The following is a 17,412-nucleotide window of genomic DNA, read 5'->3' on the forward strand; positions in this document are numbered from 1 at the left end:
AGATTTGTACTTGTCAGGCACCACTTACCAAAGCTCCTATCAGCTAGCCTCCCTTCTTGATTGAAGCACGTATCAACACATGCTCAAAGTTTCACTAGGCAGAGCCTTACACCCTAAAGCTGCAGGTGAAGCACTGAAAAAGTGCTCCAGAGGAAACAGAGGGATTGTCACCACAGCTCACGAGGTTCCTCAGCCTAAGAAACTTCAGTTTATGGTATTTTGGAAGCTTCTGGTAATCCTTGCATCGAAGCTTACCTGCTCTTTCAAAAGCTGTTCACAGGCCTCATGCAGCGTTCCTGTCTTGGTGGACACAAAGAAGTACTGTTTTTGCAGGGCCTCCAGGTGCTGGAGGGCACTGTTGACGTCGTTCAGTATAGTATCACACTGCTCCTCAAACCCAGACAAGTAATCCCTCATCTGCCTAGAAAAAAAAAAAAGAAGAAAGGGGGAGAATCAACAGAAAACGAGCACGATTTCACTTTTCGTGTTTACAAATTCAGCTGCCCACAGGGACGCTGGCGGTACCTTTCCCTGAGACAAATTAACTCGAGGAATAAGAGACTGGCACCAAGCTCACGTGCACAGTAAGCAGATGTTTCATGACCTGCAGAAATAACAAAGCTATAGGATTTGGAACAGCAGCCTGTCTAGAGCATGCAAATAACGCCTAAATGGACAGAACAAATGTAGCAATTACTGCAGGCTGCTGCTAGCAGCCAAATTCTACCTGCCTTGTGTCCAGCAGGGGCATAGTAATTTGGGTCTCCTTTTCAAACACAATTTTCAGTTTCCTTTTAGAACCCTCCCGAAGTTGTTGCAGTTCACCAGAGGGTGAACCACTCACCGTTAACATACAACAGGCAAAGAACCAACTTATTTTTTTCCTGTCCTTTGGCCTCCTGCATGTAACTACTCCCCCTGGCCATCCTACAAACCACTCCACGTTCACGACACACACAGGTGTCTGCGCGCATCATGAACGTGCCGACTACCAAAGGGCAAGGCTGCCACTCTCTACAGGGTGTTAATGATCCGAACGTGGGCTGTAGAGTATGCCTAAATCTCTGCTTTCAGGAAATGCCGCATCCTCAAATGTCAGAGCAAGAGAAGAAGAGACAGACCAAAGATAAATAGAAAAAAAGAGAAGGAGTTCAGCACAATCTCTTTATAGCCAAGGGCAGGTTGGTAAAGTTTCAAAACCCAGGCCAGCTCCCACAGAAGCCACAGCAGGTTTGGCTACGCCGTTCAGCCCTGCTACAGACTCTCACGAAAGCTGGTGGAAAGGGGTTCTCCGGAGCCTGATGGAAAAGTCAGGCAGACAAAAATAGATGAGAATGCCACCTCTCAAAAGCGGAGCCAAACAAAGTGTCAAGGAATGCTGGCAATGCAGCTACACCCTCACAGATACAGGCACTGGTGAGCTGTAAGCCAGAACTAATTCCAAATTTTCTTAATGTACTAGGCAGTTCGGAAGGAAATCTGCATCTCTGTTGTCACAAGGGCAACAGGCTTCAGAAAGGGAGCGGGGCATTCGGCCCCAGAGAGCTTCTGCTGTTCCAACACATTCCCCAGCAGGTGACCCCAAGTGCATGCTAAGATTACAGGGACAAGATGAAGTCCTTCAGGATTTAAACTGCTCACAATTAAAGAAACTGGGGAAGAACACTTACCTGTACTTGGCGCTTTCATCTTGATCCATCTGCGTCTGTAGCTGAGCAAACCAGGAGAAGAACTAGAAGAGATTTTATAGTGTGAACAACTCACCTCACATGCAATGCCATTGATTAAAACAAAAAAAAAAAAAAAAAAAAAAAAAAAGCCACCCTCCCTCTCACCCCACAAAACAACAGATCTAGGAAGCAGAAATTCAGAATACAAGCTTTTGTAAAAAATAGAGAGGTTCAAGAGCTTAGTTACTAACCAAGAAAAAATACACCATTAGTAGGAAAACATGAAAGACTGAATTTTGTCTGTTCTTATTTGCACGAGAACAAGCAAAGTTTTCACAATAAAAATGGGGAAGATCTGCCATTCTTCTACATTAGGAGCCACAGCACCTTACTCTCACATAACGCTCCACTCAAAATGGAGAACGTATCTGTTACTTAAGAGCTCAGACTCCAATGATTTTTTCCACAGGTTTCTTAATAACTGACAACAAAAATTTAATGAAGCCACCAAAAGCTGAGCAAGAGACAAAAAAGAAAATCAAAGAACCCTCTGAAGAAGATTACTGCACCTTGGACGTTATCCGGAATCATTTACCTGCTGTGCTGTTTCAATTCTTTCATTCTCCATCCCCAGCATGGCAAATCCTTTCAGGAGAACATCCTCTGTGGATTCTGGCACCGCGGCCGTCAGCGTAACAGTCAGCGACTGGGATGTCAGGCTGCACAAGTCTTCGATTGGAAGCTGCTCACAAAAAACGCACAAACTTTAGTCAGGCATTTTATTAAAAATGCGTATATTCAGCTCAACTACAGTTACAGAATCCAAAGCGTCAATTTAAGAAAATTACCAGCATTTACTTTTGAAGTAATCGATGCAATGGATGTTTTATTAATCAATATGATAACACACCAACCACCAGCACAGCTATATACTCAGAAACACCCAACAAATGTACTTACTTAGAGTCAAAAAAATAAAAGAATTTATGTAAGTACTTATTTGTATAAGAACTGAAACTGAATATGCATGTACTTGACATATCACTGCATTAATTTCCAATTTAACTGATTATACACTCAGAGAAATGTCCTAGCAAAGTATCTGAGAACCTCAGAACTCAGAATTATGTAGAAGCAAAAAAAAATGCCCTTGCTGTCTGTGCTACACAGCAAGACCACAGCACAGGAATGGTCAAATCTCCTTGCCAGATGTCCTGAGAAAATCTGTAACTTTATACATTTGGGAAATATCATTTCAGATTCTTTCCAAGACTTTTTAGTGAAGAAGTCAAACTAAAGTTTGTTTTTGTTTTTTGTTTTTTTTTTAAGAAGATAAGGAATAGCGCTGGCTTGATAGGAATCAGCAGCCACAATTATTTTTTAAGCAGTAAAAATATGGAAAGGAGCAAGTTGAGAGAAATTGTATTTAAATACGACTGGAGATGACTATATGGTGAAAACAGAATCACAGAATTTCTGGGTTGGAAGAGACCTCAAGATCATCGAGTCCAACCTCTGACCTAATGCTAACAAGTCAAAAAACACAAACGTTGTTATATGATTATGATATGAATATGGTTATTATGATTATGTTATATATGTTAAGAACTTCTTTACTGAGAGGGTTGTGAGGCATCGGGATGGGCTGCCCAGGGAAGTGGTGGAGTCACCATCCCTGGAAGTCTTCAAAAGATGTTTAGATGTAGAGCTTAGGGATATGGTTTAGTGGGGACTGTTAGTGTTAGGTCAGAGGTTGGACTCGATGATCTTGAGGTCTCTTCCAACCTAGAAATTCTGTGATTCTGGGATTCTATGATATTAGGAAAACAGGCTTTTGGATTCAGTTGACAGCAGTGCCATTGCTAAGCACATGACTAGCATAAAACCACCAAGTGCTAGCTCAAAACAACCCGGTATCTCACCAGCAAGTCCTTCGCTAATTAAAAAATCGTGATTTCCTGGTCGCGTTGCTCTGCCCAGGAAGGCACAGCCAGGATCTGATGCGTGGCGGATCCCGGTCCCTCCCCTACCCCTCTGAGGCTCCTCAGCCCCCCGGGACCCCTCCCCGGGCGCGGGGCACCCCTTGAACCCCCCGTGAGGCGAGGAGGCTGCGGGGGCTCCTCCTGGGGGAGCGGCACACGGCGCCTCGCCCCGCTCAGCCCCCGCTCACCTCGGTTGGCAGCGGCAGGGCCTCGGCCGCCGCCTTCAGCCGGAGCACGGAGTCCGCCTGGCGCTCGCTGAGCGGGGCGCGGGGCTGCGGGCGGCGGTCCCAGAGGCTCAGGCGGTCCCGGGGCTCCCGGCCCGGCGGCTCCGCCATGGCGGCGGCGGAACGCGGGGAGCCGGGGGAGAGGAGCAGGGGGGAGCGCGGGGAGGACGCGTGGCGACGGGAGGGGAGGGGAGGGGAGGGAGGGGAAGGGGGAGGGAGCGGCCCCTGGTGGTGGGAGGTCGGAGGTGGAATGGGGGAATGGGGGATAATGGGGGAAATTGGGGAGATCATGGGGGAATTGGGAGATAATGGGGGATGGGGAATTGGGGGAGATAATGGGGAAATGGGGGAGATGGGGGAGATTGGGGAATGGGGGAATTAGGGGAGATAATGGGGAAATGGGGGAGATAGTGGGGGAATGGGGGAGATGGGGAAACGGGGGAGATAATGGGGAATGGGGAAAATTGGGGAGATAATGGGGAAATGGGGGAGACTGGGGAATGGGGGAGATTGGGGAATGGGGGGAGATAATGGGGAGATAATGGGGAATGGGGGAGGTAATGGGGGAATGGGGGAGATAATGGGGAATGGGAGAGATAACGGGGAAATTGGGGAGATAATGGGGAAATGGGGGAAATGAGGGAGATAATGGGGAGATGGGGGAGATGGGGGAGATTGAGGAATGGAGATAATGGGGAATTAAGGGAAATGGGGGAGATGGGGAGATAGGGGAGATTGAGAAATGGGGGAAATGGGGAAATGGGGGAAATGAGGAAATAGGGGAGATGAGGAATTGGGGGAGATGGGGAATGGGGAAATGGGGAAGATGGGGAAATGGCGGAGATGGGGAAATTGGGGAGATGGAGGTATGGGAGAAACAGGGAATTGGGGAAAAGGGGAAGTTAGGTGAAATGGGGGAGATGGGGAAATGGGGGAGATAATGTTGAAATAAGGGAGATGAGGAAGTTGTGAAGATGGGGGAATGGGGGAAATTAGGAAGCGGGGGACATGGGCAAATGGGGAAGATGGGGTAACGGGGGAGATAATGGGAAATAGGGGAGATGGAGAAATGGGGAAGTGGTGAACTGGGGGAGATGAGGAAATGGGGGAGATGGGCACAGCCAGCTGAACATGGTGCACAATGGCCTGAGGGAATTGGGGCTGTTGAGCCTGGAGAGAGGAGCCAGCTCCTCACAACCCTTGGGGGCATCCCACCCGGCCCCATCAACTTGCGTACCCCTATGTGGAGCAAGAGGTCCCCAACCATTTCCTCGTGGGCTCTGAGGGCTTCATTCTGCTCCCTGTCCCCACCTGCCAGCCCCGGGGCTGAGTACCTGGAGAACAACCAAAGGCCGAGGCAAAGCAGCCATGAAGCACCTCAGCCTTTCCTCATCTCTCATCACCAAGTTCCCCCCACACCCAATAAAGGATGGAGATTCTCCTCAGTTTTCCTTTTTTACGTATTTATACAAATATTTTTTATTGTCTTTAGCAGCAGCAGCCAGATGGAGCTCCAGCTGGGCTTCGGCCCTTCTAATTTTGTCTCTGCACAGCCTCACAGCATCTTCGTAGTCCTCCTGAGTGACCCACCCCTTCCAAAGGTCACAGACCCTCTTCTTCTTCCCAAACTTTCTGTTCAGCCAGGCCGGTCATCTTCCAAGACGGCTCATCTTTCAGCATGTGGGGACAAATCCTAAAAGCATAGGAGCAGGCTTTCTTGAAGAGCACCCAGCCTTCCCGGCCTCCTTTGCCCTTCATTCAGGACTCCACCAACACGCCAGGACTCCTTAACAGGCCAAAATCTGCCCTCCAGAAGTTTTATAACCCCAATCCTTACTTCTCCAAGACTTGAAAACACATAATTCAAGATCACTGTGCCCAAGACGGCCTCCAACCTTCCCATTACCAAGTCATTCTCTATTTATGAGCAAAAGTTCATCACTGCCTACCTGAAAAATCAATAATGAGGAATAATCCAAGAGCCAATTCTTTTATTTTTTCCCCCAGGGGTTCTTTTTGGAGAGCTGCTCCTTTGGGGCCTCTGTTCTGTTGTTTTTGAGGGGCTTTTTTTGGTGGGGGATGTGCCTTTTTTGGGTCCTTTTATTTTTTTTGAGGGGCTGCCCTATTTTGTTTGGATTCTACCTATTTTTGAGGGGTTCTTTTTTGAGTGCTGCCCTTTGTTGGAAAGAGTTTTTCCCTTTTTTGGGGGGGAGGGCTCTTTTTTGAGGGGACTGCCCTTTTTGGGTCTTTTCTTTTTTTTCTGAGAAGGAGCTCTTTCTGCATGGCCGCCTTCTTTTTTATTATTATTATTAGTCTTTAATTTTTAAGCAGGTCTTTTGGGGGAGTGCCCTTTTATTTTTTTCAGTTAGGGCACTTTTTTTTCTTTCTTTCATTGGTTTTTTTTTTTTTGAGTTTTTTTTTTTTTGAGGTTTTTTTTTGGGGGGGGCAGCTTTTTTTTTGGGGGGGGGGCTGGGCCTTTTTTCTTTCATTAGGTTAGGTTTCTGGATTTTTATTTATTTGTTTATTTTTGATTGTTGACGGTGGTCCAGCCTTTTGGAGGTTAGGGTTTGGGGAGATTTTTTTGGTCTTTCCATTTTTCAGGTGGGATATTTTTGGGTGTCTTCTGTCAGGGTCCCAGCCATTTGGGGGTTGAGTTTTCTGAGGGGAACTATTCTAGTCTGGCCAGACATTTTTTGGTTGAGTCTTTTGGGGGATTCATTTTTTGATGCACATTTTTGATTGTCTTTTTTTTTGATGCAATTATTCTGTTGTTTCAATTTTTTCTTGCCTTTTTTTTTTTTTTTTTTTTTTTTTTTCCTGCAGGGGAACCAGCCTTTTTTTGTTAAGATTTTTTGGCAGATTTGTCGGATTTTTTGTTTTTTCTTTTCCAGGATGGGTCAAAATCTATTTTTTTTTTTGTTAGTTGGTGGTGTTGCTTTTTTTGTTTGTTTGTTTTTACTTCCTTAAGTAATGAAAGCAGTCTTTCTTGGACTTACCTTTCTTCTTTTCACATTGGCACCTACATTAATTGGCCTGAACTGCTCCATCCAGAATTTTTTTTTCCCCACCTTTGTAACTGCCCATAGCAGCTATACATCAAAGCAGCTCTTCCCAACACCAGAAATGTCCTCCTAGGACAGGCAGATGAGCATGGGCTTGTCTGAACTTCATTCCTAATTCAAGTTTACATACAAATATGTTCAGAAACCACTTACTCTGAAAACCAAGAACGATACAGTGGAAAAAGCTCTCCTCACACCACTCACAACCGAGAGCTGTAGCAACCCCACCTGCCAGTGAAGCTGGTTTATTTTCAGCAAGTTCAGCAGAACTTGCAACACAGGTAATCTATAAAATCAGAAGCAGATTTTGTATTGCTGCAGGTAAAATGGAAGGCTGTAAAGACATCGCATGGCACTTGCAGTTAAATAAGAACTGAACTATTGCAGTCAAATATTGTACTCTTCTGAAAACAGTAAAAGCCCGATGCTTTGGTAGTACCTATCCTCCTTTAGAAAAATAAAAATGGTTTTCAACCTCTGACACTTATAAAACACTGTGCATCTGGGTCTCGACAGTGAAAGTCACATTAGGGATCTTCACATTCAGGAATACTTCAAGAGCTGGAAAGGAATACCATCCCATTTGGCTCAGTCTAGAAAATAGTGCACGTCATCCACTTCATCATGTGAGCAAGCCAATGGTACAGGAGCCTCGACATCACTTCTGGGTGACTGGCCACAGTCCTGTGATGACCTCTTCCTTTGGTCATGATCTCCAGCAGGAAGAAGAGAAGATACTCGAGATAACTTACAAGTTGCTCTACATTCAAACAGCGTGGTAGAAGAATGCAGTACAGGCTTCAGTACGTCACAAGTCTAGTTTCTTCAGCTGTTCGTATGTCAGGAAGAACTGAACCCATTATTAAGGAAAACTTTTGCATTCACTCAGTGCAAAATGGTTATTTCACTACTAAAGGACGGCAGCATACGTGCTGGAACATGGAAACTTCCTTCTAGTTCCCTCCTTTGTAGTAGTGCTGGTTGATCATTTTTGTCATGCAGTTCTATGCGGAATAATTCAACCTGCTTCAGAGCACTGCAGTAAAAGGAATGCTTCAAGCCTGGCCAGGCCAATTGTTTACTCAGCCCTATTTCTACAGATCTTCAAGAGAGAACTGAGGAGGCAGGGGACCCCTCTGAGAGCCCTCAGACTCTTTACTTGGCTTTAAGTAGCTTTGCTCACAGGAAGAGCATGGTGGCATGGTTACCAGGAACTCATTTGGCAGGGCTCTGACCACTTGACTGTTAAAGCACAACTACACGAACTTGTGTTAGGCCAAGATAAATGGAAGGCTGCCTACAGCTTCCTCAGGTCCAGAAACAACCCCCCTTCCCAACTCATTTATTTCAAACTAAGCTCCAAATTAAGGAAATGGACAGGTAGGAAATTGAGGGAGTAAGTGAAAAGGGGTTTTCAGGATCTTATAAGATTCGCTGTGTAACATCACGTAGGCAATCTGACTGGAAGCAGTTGACTAAGGAAATGGGCAACTAGATGATTTTCCATTAATAAAAAATGATGCTGACATGACACCTTTCATACAAAGCTTTGGAACTGTCTGTCAACGCATGCTGTTGTATGACTCGTTTCATCTCTTTTGAACGCCTTTTAAAAGGATACAATGATATTCCAAGGACCAAGTCTTAGCCAGTTTGGCCAAAACCCTTTATAGAGAGCAAAAAAGCCCTCATTCTTCCAGGTCTGAAAAAAATATAAAATAAAAATAAACAAAGCCACATAAACAACAAGAACACATTTACAGAACTCTACTAGTGAGAGAAATCCAGACATCATGTCAGCTACAGGGAATCCACAATACTGAATGATGGCTTAGTGCTGTAATCTTGATTTGCTTTCATTTTTAGGGAAACTTAGAACAATTTCAACTTCCACACCAGAATTATTGCTTGGGCACCAGTTTCTACTTAAGCTGATACACGAGCTACTTACTTGTAACAAGCAATCCAGAGTGCCCTTGTAGTTTGAGTGTGCCCCGTTTTGTTGGCTTCTCTCATTCATCATGCGTGTCCTCACAACATCAACTGGGTTGGATGCAAGGGCTCCAGCTAGCCCACACGTAAAACTGGAGCTAATAAAAGAAGGTTTTAATAAAGGTTCACCTACTACGTTTAAAGAAGCACAAGAATCACTCCACCCCCCCCCCCAAAAAAAAAAAGTGCAGCAATGAGTGTTTTTAATGCTTAAAAATTACATCAGCTAATAGACATGGAAAGCACTTTTCATTTACTATAATACAGAATTTTGAACCTTTGAGAAAGGTTAAATTCAAATCCTAAATAAAATTAGCTTCCACATTATGGGCTATTTGAAGTGTTATTGCACTAAGGTGTACAAATACATCTCAACTGATAAAACAGAATTGGATAGGTGAATACCTATCTTCTCAGAAGAGAAAAATCTGAAGTTTCATTCCACATAATGACAACTAACTAAAGGAGAGTGATGCAAGCAGCTTTTGTTATAAAAACTTACAGGAAGTGAGTATACACTGTGTCTCCCATATAGCCAGACATGATTAGGTGCTTCTTGGTAAGGTCATACACCGGCAGTTCCACTCCAACAACAATAGCAGCTCTCTGTGCTGTCAGGGACACCCCCTAGAGGAGGGAAAAAAAAAAAAGTATAGCTTACATTCATGCACCAGCAGACAAGCCTAGCTTCTCTACTACAAAACAGCACACAACAAATAGATTTACAACACTGTATGCTCACATAGCACTAAGTAGTGCAAGTCTTAGACATATGTGCTCAAAAATACAGATTCAAATTAATAGGTAAATCACTTGCCCACACTGAATGTTAATTCCAGTTCCTTTATGCTACTCCATCTCTCTGCTTAACCTCCAAATTTGTACATCAATTGTCAACTAAGACCTCAACAGCCAGGTGGTAGCAGCTCCCCTTAACACTACCTGAAAAACTGACAAGGTGATGAACATGAACAGAGAAGCAACACAGAGATGATGAAACTTTTGCAAAATCTTTTCTACTTTCCAGCTGTTTCACAACAATCGTCCATTCTTACAGCCTTCACTTACTGTAGTCGCTGACAGTAATCAGCAGAACAACCTACAAGACTGAGTACACAAATTCCTGAGCTCCAGCAGATGTTCATTAGTATCTTCACTTCCAAATATTCCAAATGTCCGTGTGTTGTTTTGTTTGTTTGTTTGTTTGTTTTTAGTTTTGTTTTGGCTTTTTTTTTTTTTTTTTTTTTTTATAAAAAGACCAGAGCATACAGATTGTGTTTTACAGAGCATTCTTTAACTAATGCTAGAGCCAGTCACCCTAACTTTTTTTTTTTTTTAAATAAGACTGGACTAATGCTTGAATACAATACTTACAGCAACACTGTTAAAATGCACCGAGACGCCAGCAGTGAAGTAGTCCTCACAAACTACACATTTCTTAGCTACTGACTTACCCATATTTTGTTAGAGAATACTGTAGAAATATATGAAATTCACCTGAGTAAGATAAAAAAGTAGTTCAAAAAACTTGCCTTCCATAATCCTTTAGTGCCTTCTGTTTGGTAGATCTGTATAAAGTTGCCCATCATTCCTCCTTGAATCACACTACCCTGGGCTTGCATTCTGATCTGAGATTATTTGAAAGAGAAAAGAAATGCTTTTCAAGCAGAAGACCAGTAACAGTTTAATACAATTTTACAAACATGGTAAGTTATAATCTTTGAAATAGTAAAGTCAATTTCTCTGCATACAAGGTAACAGCTGACATTACCATTGCCATGATGCAATCTCTGCAAGTACCTTCACCATCTAAATGCAGCTGCTAATTTTGAATCACTATGGGGTGCAGTTTTTAGCTGCATTAAGTCACTTCTATTTCTGTACTTGCACACTACGCCATTTAGATTAGACTGACAGCTGGGTTCTGCAGGATATCCTTTACAGTGTTCTCACAAGACCACCTTAAAATGAAAGGTTAAAAAGATTAAGATTTCAGCTACTAGGAGCCATGTTCTTCAACCCTGTGGATTTCTGAGAATGTCCTTTGGACACTGGCACGGTAACAACCAAATACAAGTTCGGTGACAACCAAGTTCTTGTATCATAGAACATCCTGAGTTGGAAGGAACCCATAAGGATAATCACGTCCAACACTTGGCTCCACACAGAACCATCCAGAAATCAAACCTGGGGAGTCTGTGCCCAGCCACCCTCTGGGTGCAGACCCTTTCCCTAACCGCCATCCTGACCCTCCCCTGTCCCAGCTCCATGCCGTTCCCTCGGGTCCTGTCGCTGTCCCCAGAGAGCAGAGCTCAGCGCCTGCCCCTCCGCTCCCCTCGTGAGGGAGCTGCAGGCCGCCATGAGGCCTCCCCTCAGCCTGCTCTGCTCGGGGCTGGAAAAACCCAGGGACCTCAGCCCCTCCTCATACACCTTGCCCTCTAGACCCTTCACCACATTTATAGCCCTCCTTTGGGCACTCTCTAACAGCTCTGCCTCATTTAGGATCATCCACAAGCTGGTTATTTAGAAATGCCTCTAAATAACCACACAAGCCCCATGAAGGATTTAGTTCAGTTTTTAGTGGTTTTAGAAGAATATCTTCAAAACTACTACCTGAAGAATTGCCTTAATTTTTCATTAGAGGCATCCATTAACTCAAACGCTATAGCTTTGTAATTTAAATACCAACAACCCCTTAAGGTACATGGAAAAGAAGTCCTCGACCATCTACCATTAAGTTACCAGGTTCTAAAGAGGTGATGCTTTCACAAATTCACTTTTGAATGAATGATGTGGCAGCACTATTTCCACAGGACACTGGATTGCAAAGCCTCTAAGAGAAACAACTTTTCCTACAGGATTTCAGGAATAATATAGTACAACAGCACTCACATGATGAAACTCTTACCTCTGAATTGATGCTTACCTATTTTGCACTCTAGAATTTATTTATTTTTTTTAATGCTACCAAGCATCAACCCATACAGATAAAAGACACAGGAGAGCTTCCACACAAACACTACAGCATGAAAATTAGAGTCATCTTATATGACTCTCTCCCCAGCCCACTCCCAAGAAAAAATATGCCTTGAGCTACCTCCCCAGCCATTAGTTTCTCAGTGCATACTTCCAAATAATACGTGTGGATCTGAAGGAGGTTCAAAGAATTAACAGCCTTACTTATTTTTTTGAAGATATAAGAGACTATAACTAATGGTGCTACAAAACAGTAAATCTTGTATTCATCAACTTCTGTATTTCCTCAATTAAAAGACAGAAGAAACTAAGGACAAAATCTACAGAATGCATAATTACCTTTAAGACATCTGTAGGGTTGGCAATAGATGATGAAATTACTCCCGAAAGAATGCCACATAGAACATTTATCATCAGGGTTTCATCTATTCCAAAAACAAGAAAAAGAGATTAGCTGCAGATTTACAAAGTTTAAGATGCATCCAGGCAGGATGATGCCACCTCTACTTTAACCAGAAAGAGCGCTGACTACAAAAGCCCTAAAATCAGCGCTGCCACTTCCTTGCTGGCTCACTTTGTTCTAAATGGCACAAGGAATGTCTTCTTAGAAGACCTCTTCAAACTTCTACAATAAAACTGCAAATGGTAAACAACCAGCTTCAAGTAAAACAGTCCTCAATTAAACTGGAAGAAAAAAGCACCCACCTTCTGGACGTTCAACAAACATTCTTTTTAAGCTCTGGTAAGTGCCTATTTTTATAGTTCCGTATGAAGCTTGCCGTAGCATTGCAGGTGCAATCCTGTAAAAATAGGTAATGATAATATTTATGCTCAAAATTGAAAAAAGACTGATTAGCAAACTACTTTTTTTTTTTTTTTTTTAAGCAGGGGACTGAACACAAGACATGTATTAAAGGTTTGTTCATTTAAATCTATACTTTAAACTCACTGCAGACAAAGCAAGGTCTTTTTGTTTGTTTGTTTTTTAAATAAAGACTGTAAGAACATAAATGAACTCTGGCAGGATTGCTGTTAGGGCACACCTCAACCTGGGATCTCTAAAATAGCTGGCAAACTTGTCCCAGAGAGCTGCAAAGTACACCTTTCCCCCACCATCTTACATCTTCTAAAGAGAAGCATGCACACTGATATATGTGCAAAGCAGAAAAAAGTAAATTAACAAAGGTTAAGGCCATTTTTCTCCAGCTGCATGATTGAACCACTACAGCAGCATTGTATAGATGGAAAAACCATGGCATTATTGTACAGAAGAACTTTATGCTTCACTATATTATTTCTCAAGTCAACCTACTTTTCTTTAGAAACATCAAGTGCTGTTGCAGAGTGCAAAGTCTTAAGTAATCTAAGCTTGGGCTTTCCACTTGCACACTGAGGAGAACATTGCATTTTCTCTAAATACCTGTCAATCTGAAACCCATGAGCTTAACCACTATGGGTTTATAATCAGCAATAAAGCACTCAGAAGCTTTATTGCTGATTATAAGTCAGTTTGCTGATTATAAGTCAGTTTGTTTTACCCAGAGTATAAGGCTTTCAGTCCTTCTTCTCTGCATATTCTGACCAGTGCGTGCATCATTCCACGGTAGCGGATCTCTTTATATTTAGCATCATTAACTTGACCTTGAACCTGCAGACGTGTTTTAGTCAGATCAATTGGGAAAGTACCTTAAAGAGAGAAATTTAGAGAAAGTTAAGCAAGGACTTACCTAACCAAAGGAGACAAAGAACATGTCCTAAGAAACTGCAGCTTTTATTAAATACCAGAATATATAAAAACAGTCCTGAAAAGAAAAGCATACAGTCTCTTACTAGGACTTTGTTAAAGCAGTTCATTCTACATCACCCTGTTTCTTCTAGACAGCTTGTCAGAGGCCATGCCTGCTTCCTATCCAATTGTTGTGTTCACTGTGTTTACAGGCAACATGACAAGCTTATCTATTCTAGCAAAACAAAAGCTGTGCATACTTATGACCAAATCTGTACACACCAAATAATAGACTCCAAAGACAAAGGTCATGTTAAAACAAGACAGGTATATGAATTTACGGAGAAAAGTTTTAAAATTTTAACGAAGTTCTGCGCAACTCATCGCACAGCATTGTGAAACACTCCTGTGTTGTACCCTAAAAAACACCTTATAATACTGTGTCATTAATAGCTTGGGAACCAAGCTTACATTAAAAGCACCCATCTCATTTAAGGAAATCGTATAAACAGCTCCAGAAATGCTTACCGCATTCTGCAGTGATTGATGCTAAACCTCCATAGAGAAAGGGCTTCCAGTTCAGCGCTGACATTATTGACTCTTCTTTCTGTGAAAGAAAGCAAGGATTTAAAGCTTCTACAAATAAAACTAGCATTACATGAATGTATATGCTAACATTTAATAAAGTGCTGTGCCTTGTCCTCTTATGATGGACCTTCCAAACATGCTAAGGGTAGAAATGTTTAATTAATACCTTTGACGACCACAAGACAATAACACTTAAAGGCATCTGAGTTCAAATCTGTCTCCACTGCGTATTTGGACAACCATTACCCCCATCATACAGGAGGAAAGCAGTCTGTCCCTCGGGCAGGATTTCAAGGAGCACTGCAGCAAAGCACCTCCAGTGGTTCTCACCAAGCCGAACTAGTTTGACTACATCTGACATCAAATGGCATTTGAACACGGTCACTATTAAACTTCTCTCCCCTTTTTCCCGATGTTATCAACATTAGCATGACCTGGTAGGCTTAGACAGAAGATATGAAGGCGTTTTGCTTTTGCTAAGGCCTGTTTCTGCTACCAGCTTACAAGGTTCCTTCTTGCTAATGTTATCAGGAAGCAGTGCAAAACCAGGCAGAAAGATGAACTTGCTTTGGGCCACTTCCTCCCTCTAGACATGCTGCTAATCCGGCGTGCAAATGAAGTTAGCACGAGCTGCAGGTACCGAACATAGATGAGTGATTACTGCAGCCCTGGTTTTCCTTTTCTCATCTTTCCTTCATGAGGAAGTTACCTGGGTGTTCACTCTTCTGACACGACAAACCAAAAGAGGCACAAAGGAACTCAAACCATAGAAGTCCAAACAAATACTCTGCCACCAAGCCCAGGGTAATCCAGTTTACTCCTCAGGCCTCTGCAATGCACACCGCTGATGTAAGAATGAAATACAAGCAAGGAAGGGCACCCACTATTTTGTCAGAAACAGTTCAGAGATGAACCACCAGCACCTCAGCATGAAAGCGCCACAGCCACAGGAATGCACGACACAGTGCCAGAGAAGGAGCAAATCCGGCTCCAAGTTCCTCACAGCCCCCAGTCCTGCCATCGGGATCGGGATTTGCTTCATTAAAACAAAACCAAGTTTTGCTTCCCCACTACCAGCCACAGACACAACCTTTGCTTTAAGGCTGCACTGCCAAAATTAAAGACAGCAGTTAACTTCCCCCCACCCTCAACACATCAAGACAATTTTTTTACTTACAACAGATATAATTTAACTGATATAAAGCCAAAGTATAGCCCAACTTCTGCCTGCATCGTATTTCAGCCTGCCCATGCAATGAAGGCTCCTCAGTTTCTGTGTCAGCCCACTGGAATCACACAACGCAGAAGCGTGCAAGCCCCGCCAAATAGGATTTAATTTACACACTAACTGACTCGCTAACACACTGACTCACTAACGCTGGCTTTAGTCCTGATACACATATAGGATACCGACCCCAAAAACCCCACAGCGTGCTGCTCCCTTGACAGAGCCGAGACCCTACAGACATAGTAGGGTCCTGTGCCCCTCAAGGGCTCCCCGCACCACTCTCCTCTCCTCCAATTTGGGATTATTTCAGCCTCTCAGCCCTTCGCCCAGCAGTATGGGAAGGAATTAAAGCAGAGAGCAGAGCTTATCTCGCGACACACGACCAAACAGACAGATATCACCGAGCCCTATTGCTGCAGCTCTCTCATTTTCCCAATTCTTGCTCGTTCAGTCTGAATTTCTTCCCGGCACTGCTCAGAAACGTACTAAGCCTCTCCAAAATATCCACGTCTGATGCATCAATGGCGAAGTACCTAAGCGTCCTCTCAGCCTCCAAACGCAGCGGATTCTTCGGTTTTTCCCACAAAAAATAAAAAAATAAAAATAAATGCGCGGCTCGAGGAGTCACTCTTAGCCCCCCGAGGAAGAGCTGAGGTGCCGAGGGCGGTGTTGCCGTCCCCAGCAGGCTGGGAACGGGGAGATTCCCCCACACAGCCTCTGCCAAAGCCGCCGGGTCGGTGATTAAAAGACACGAAGAGGTGGAAAAAAAACCCCAAAGCCCGTGCTCCGGCCGCCCTCACGCTGCGGCTGCCCCGCCAGCGGGCGGCCTCTGCAGGCTGCCGCCCGCCCCAAGCCGTGCCCCCTTCCCCGCCTCCCGGGGACATCAGGAGGGGGACATTAAAGGGGCCATGTGGGGCAGGCTGCCTTGTGAGAGCCCTGTCCCCATCCCCAGCCTCTCCTCACGGCTTCCAGAGGAGGATCCTGCCCGTAGGATCCCCCCCGCCCCGTGCTGGGGTGGCCCTGAGGGAGCTGGGGTTGGGGGCACCACACGGAGCAGTAGGGTGCTGTGTTCAGACTTTGCAGGCTGCTGCCTCCTTTTAAGAAAGGCTTGGCTTCCAGTTTGACCTTAATTTGTCCCTGGAGTTTCTGTCAGCTCCTTCTGCAGGCAGCCGGTTTTTATTATCTCGAATATGTGAAGCGGGTCCTGCTCAGGCACTCAGGCATTGCAGCTTGCACCTGGCCGCGTTTCTTAAGTTCCCACTAATACCCACGTAATTCCAGATAAAAGGGAATTCAGGCCACCTCGTGTTGCTTTCACCGACTTTTGGATGGGTCCTCTGAATCACCTCTTTCCCTGCCTTTTCAGCCCAGTTTGTGCTACAAAATACGTAATGCCTTTATCAGCCGCCAGCAGAACGATCTTGGCGAGCTGCCTCGAGCCTGACATCAGGGCCATATCAGCAGTTGACTTTGGTGCTCAGCATCTCTTCACATGGCTCTGCACGATCCCTGTGTGCCACTGGTCACCCGCTCTTACAGTGCTTTTGTCCAAAAGCCAGCTCTTTTCTGCAGGACTGTGTAGGTGTTACGGTTTGACCCGTTGGTTCCCGGTTCCCAGGCCCCTAGCCTTACTGCTCCCAGTTTTCCTCACACATTTTTATGTTTCTTTTTCAATCATAATCATAACCATTACTCAGATAACTCATTGGCTTTGCTCATGTCACGTTGGCTGCATGGTGAAAGCAAACCTGGCACATGGAAGTCAAGTGCTCCCTGCCCTGCCACAGCATTGACTGAGAAGGAATTAATCTGGCCTTTAGTCATACAGCAAATGACCTTGTTGGGAAAATATATATTTTTTTGATGTGTTATTGGCATACGTAAAAATATATAATGTTAAATAGCCTGGTGTTCTGCTCCAGCTTCTCACGTATGTCATGCAGGCATACCGTGGATGCCATCTT

General features: G+C 44.2%; 2 protein-coding genes across 3 annotated transcripts in view; both read right to left on the bottom strand.

Annotated features, from left to right (window-relative positions):
- The window catches only part of COG3 (component of oligomeric golgi complex 3), a 29,955-nt gene extending 25,922 nt beyond the window's left edge, over positions 1-4,033 (bottom strand). Inside the window, exons 1-4 of the mRNA XM_082771203.1 lie at positions 3,841-4,033; positions 2,266-2,412; positions 1,671-1,732; positions 256-421 (exon numbers count right to left, since the gene is read on the bottom strand). Coding sequence (XP_082627329.1) covers positions 256-421; positions 1,671-1,732; positions 2,266-2,412; positions 3,841-3,987 — 522 coding nt within the window. The 5' untranslated portion in view covers positions 3,988-4,033. The remainder of the gene's footprint in view (positions 1-255; positions 422-1,670; positions 1,733-2,265; positions 2,413-3,840) is intronic.
- A 2,327-nt stretch (positions 4,034-6,360) lies between these two features.
- SLC25A30 (solute carrier family 25 member 30) lies at positions 6,361-16,481 on the bottom strand. 2 transcript variants are annotated; one of them, XM_082752571.1, is made up of 10 exons: positions 15,982-16,481; positions 14,161-14,239; positions 13,445-13,592; positions 12,612-12,706; positions 12,246-12,331; positions 10,463-10,558; positions 9,433-9,557; positions 8,890-9,028; positions 8,560-8,640; positions 6,361-7,788 (listed from the first exon to the last, which is right to left on the bottom strand). In XM_082752571.1, exons 2-10 carry the CDS (start codon positions 14,222-14,224, stop codon positions 7,747-7,749), a joined length of 876 nt encoding a protein of 291 aa, XP_082608697.1. In that variant the 5' UTR covers positions 14,225-14,239; positions 15,982-16,481; the 3' UTR covers positions 6,361-7,746. The 2 variants fall into 2 exon arrangements, with proteins under 2 accessions (XP_082608697.1, XP_082608696.1); XM_082752570.1 differs by having other exon boundaries at positions 15,935-16,481.
- Positions 16,482-17,412: the final 931 nt, after the last annotated feature.

The sequence above is a fragment of the Aythya marila genome (assembly GCF_965140915.1).
Source record: "Aythya marila genome assembly, chromosome: 1".
NCBI lineage: Eukaryota > Metazoa > Chordata > Aves > Anseriformes > Anatidae > Aythya > Aythya marila.

What these genes read in the sequence shown, in the direction of transcription:
- SLC25A30 (XM_082752570.1), bottom strand. Translation starts at nt 15,967, where the DNA reads ATGCATCAGACGTGGATATTTTGGAGAGGCTTA. An exon ending in CTGAAAGCCTTATACTCTGG is followed by an intron (nt 12,707 to 13,444) that starts GTAAAACAAACT and finishes CTATTTTTACAG; the next exon opens with GATTGCACCTGCAATGCTAC. An exon ending in TTGGTCCTTGGAATATCATT is followed by an intron (nt 7,789 to 8,559) that starts GTATCCTTTTAA and finishes TAATGGGTTCAG; the next exon opens with TTCTTCCTGACATACGAACA.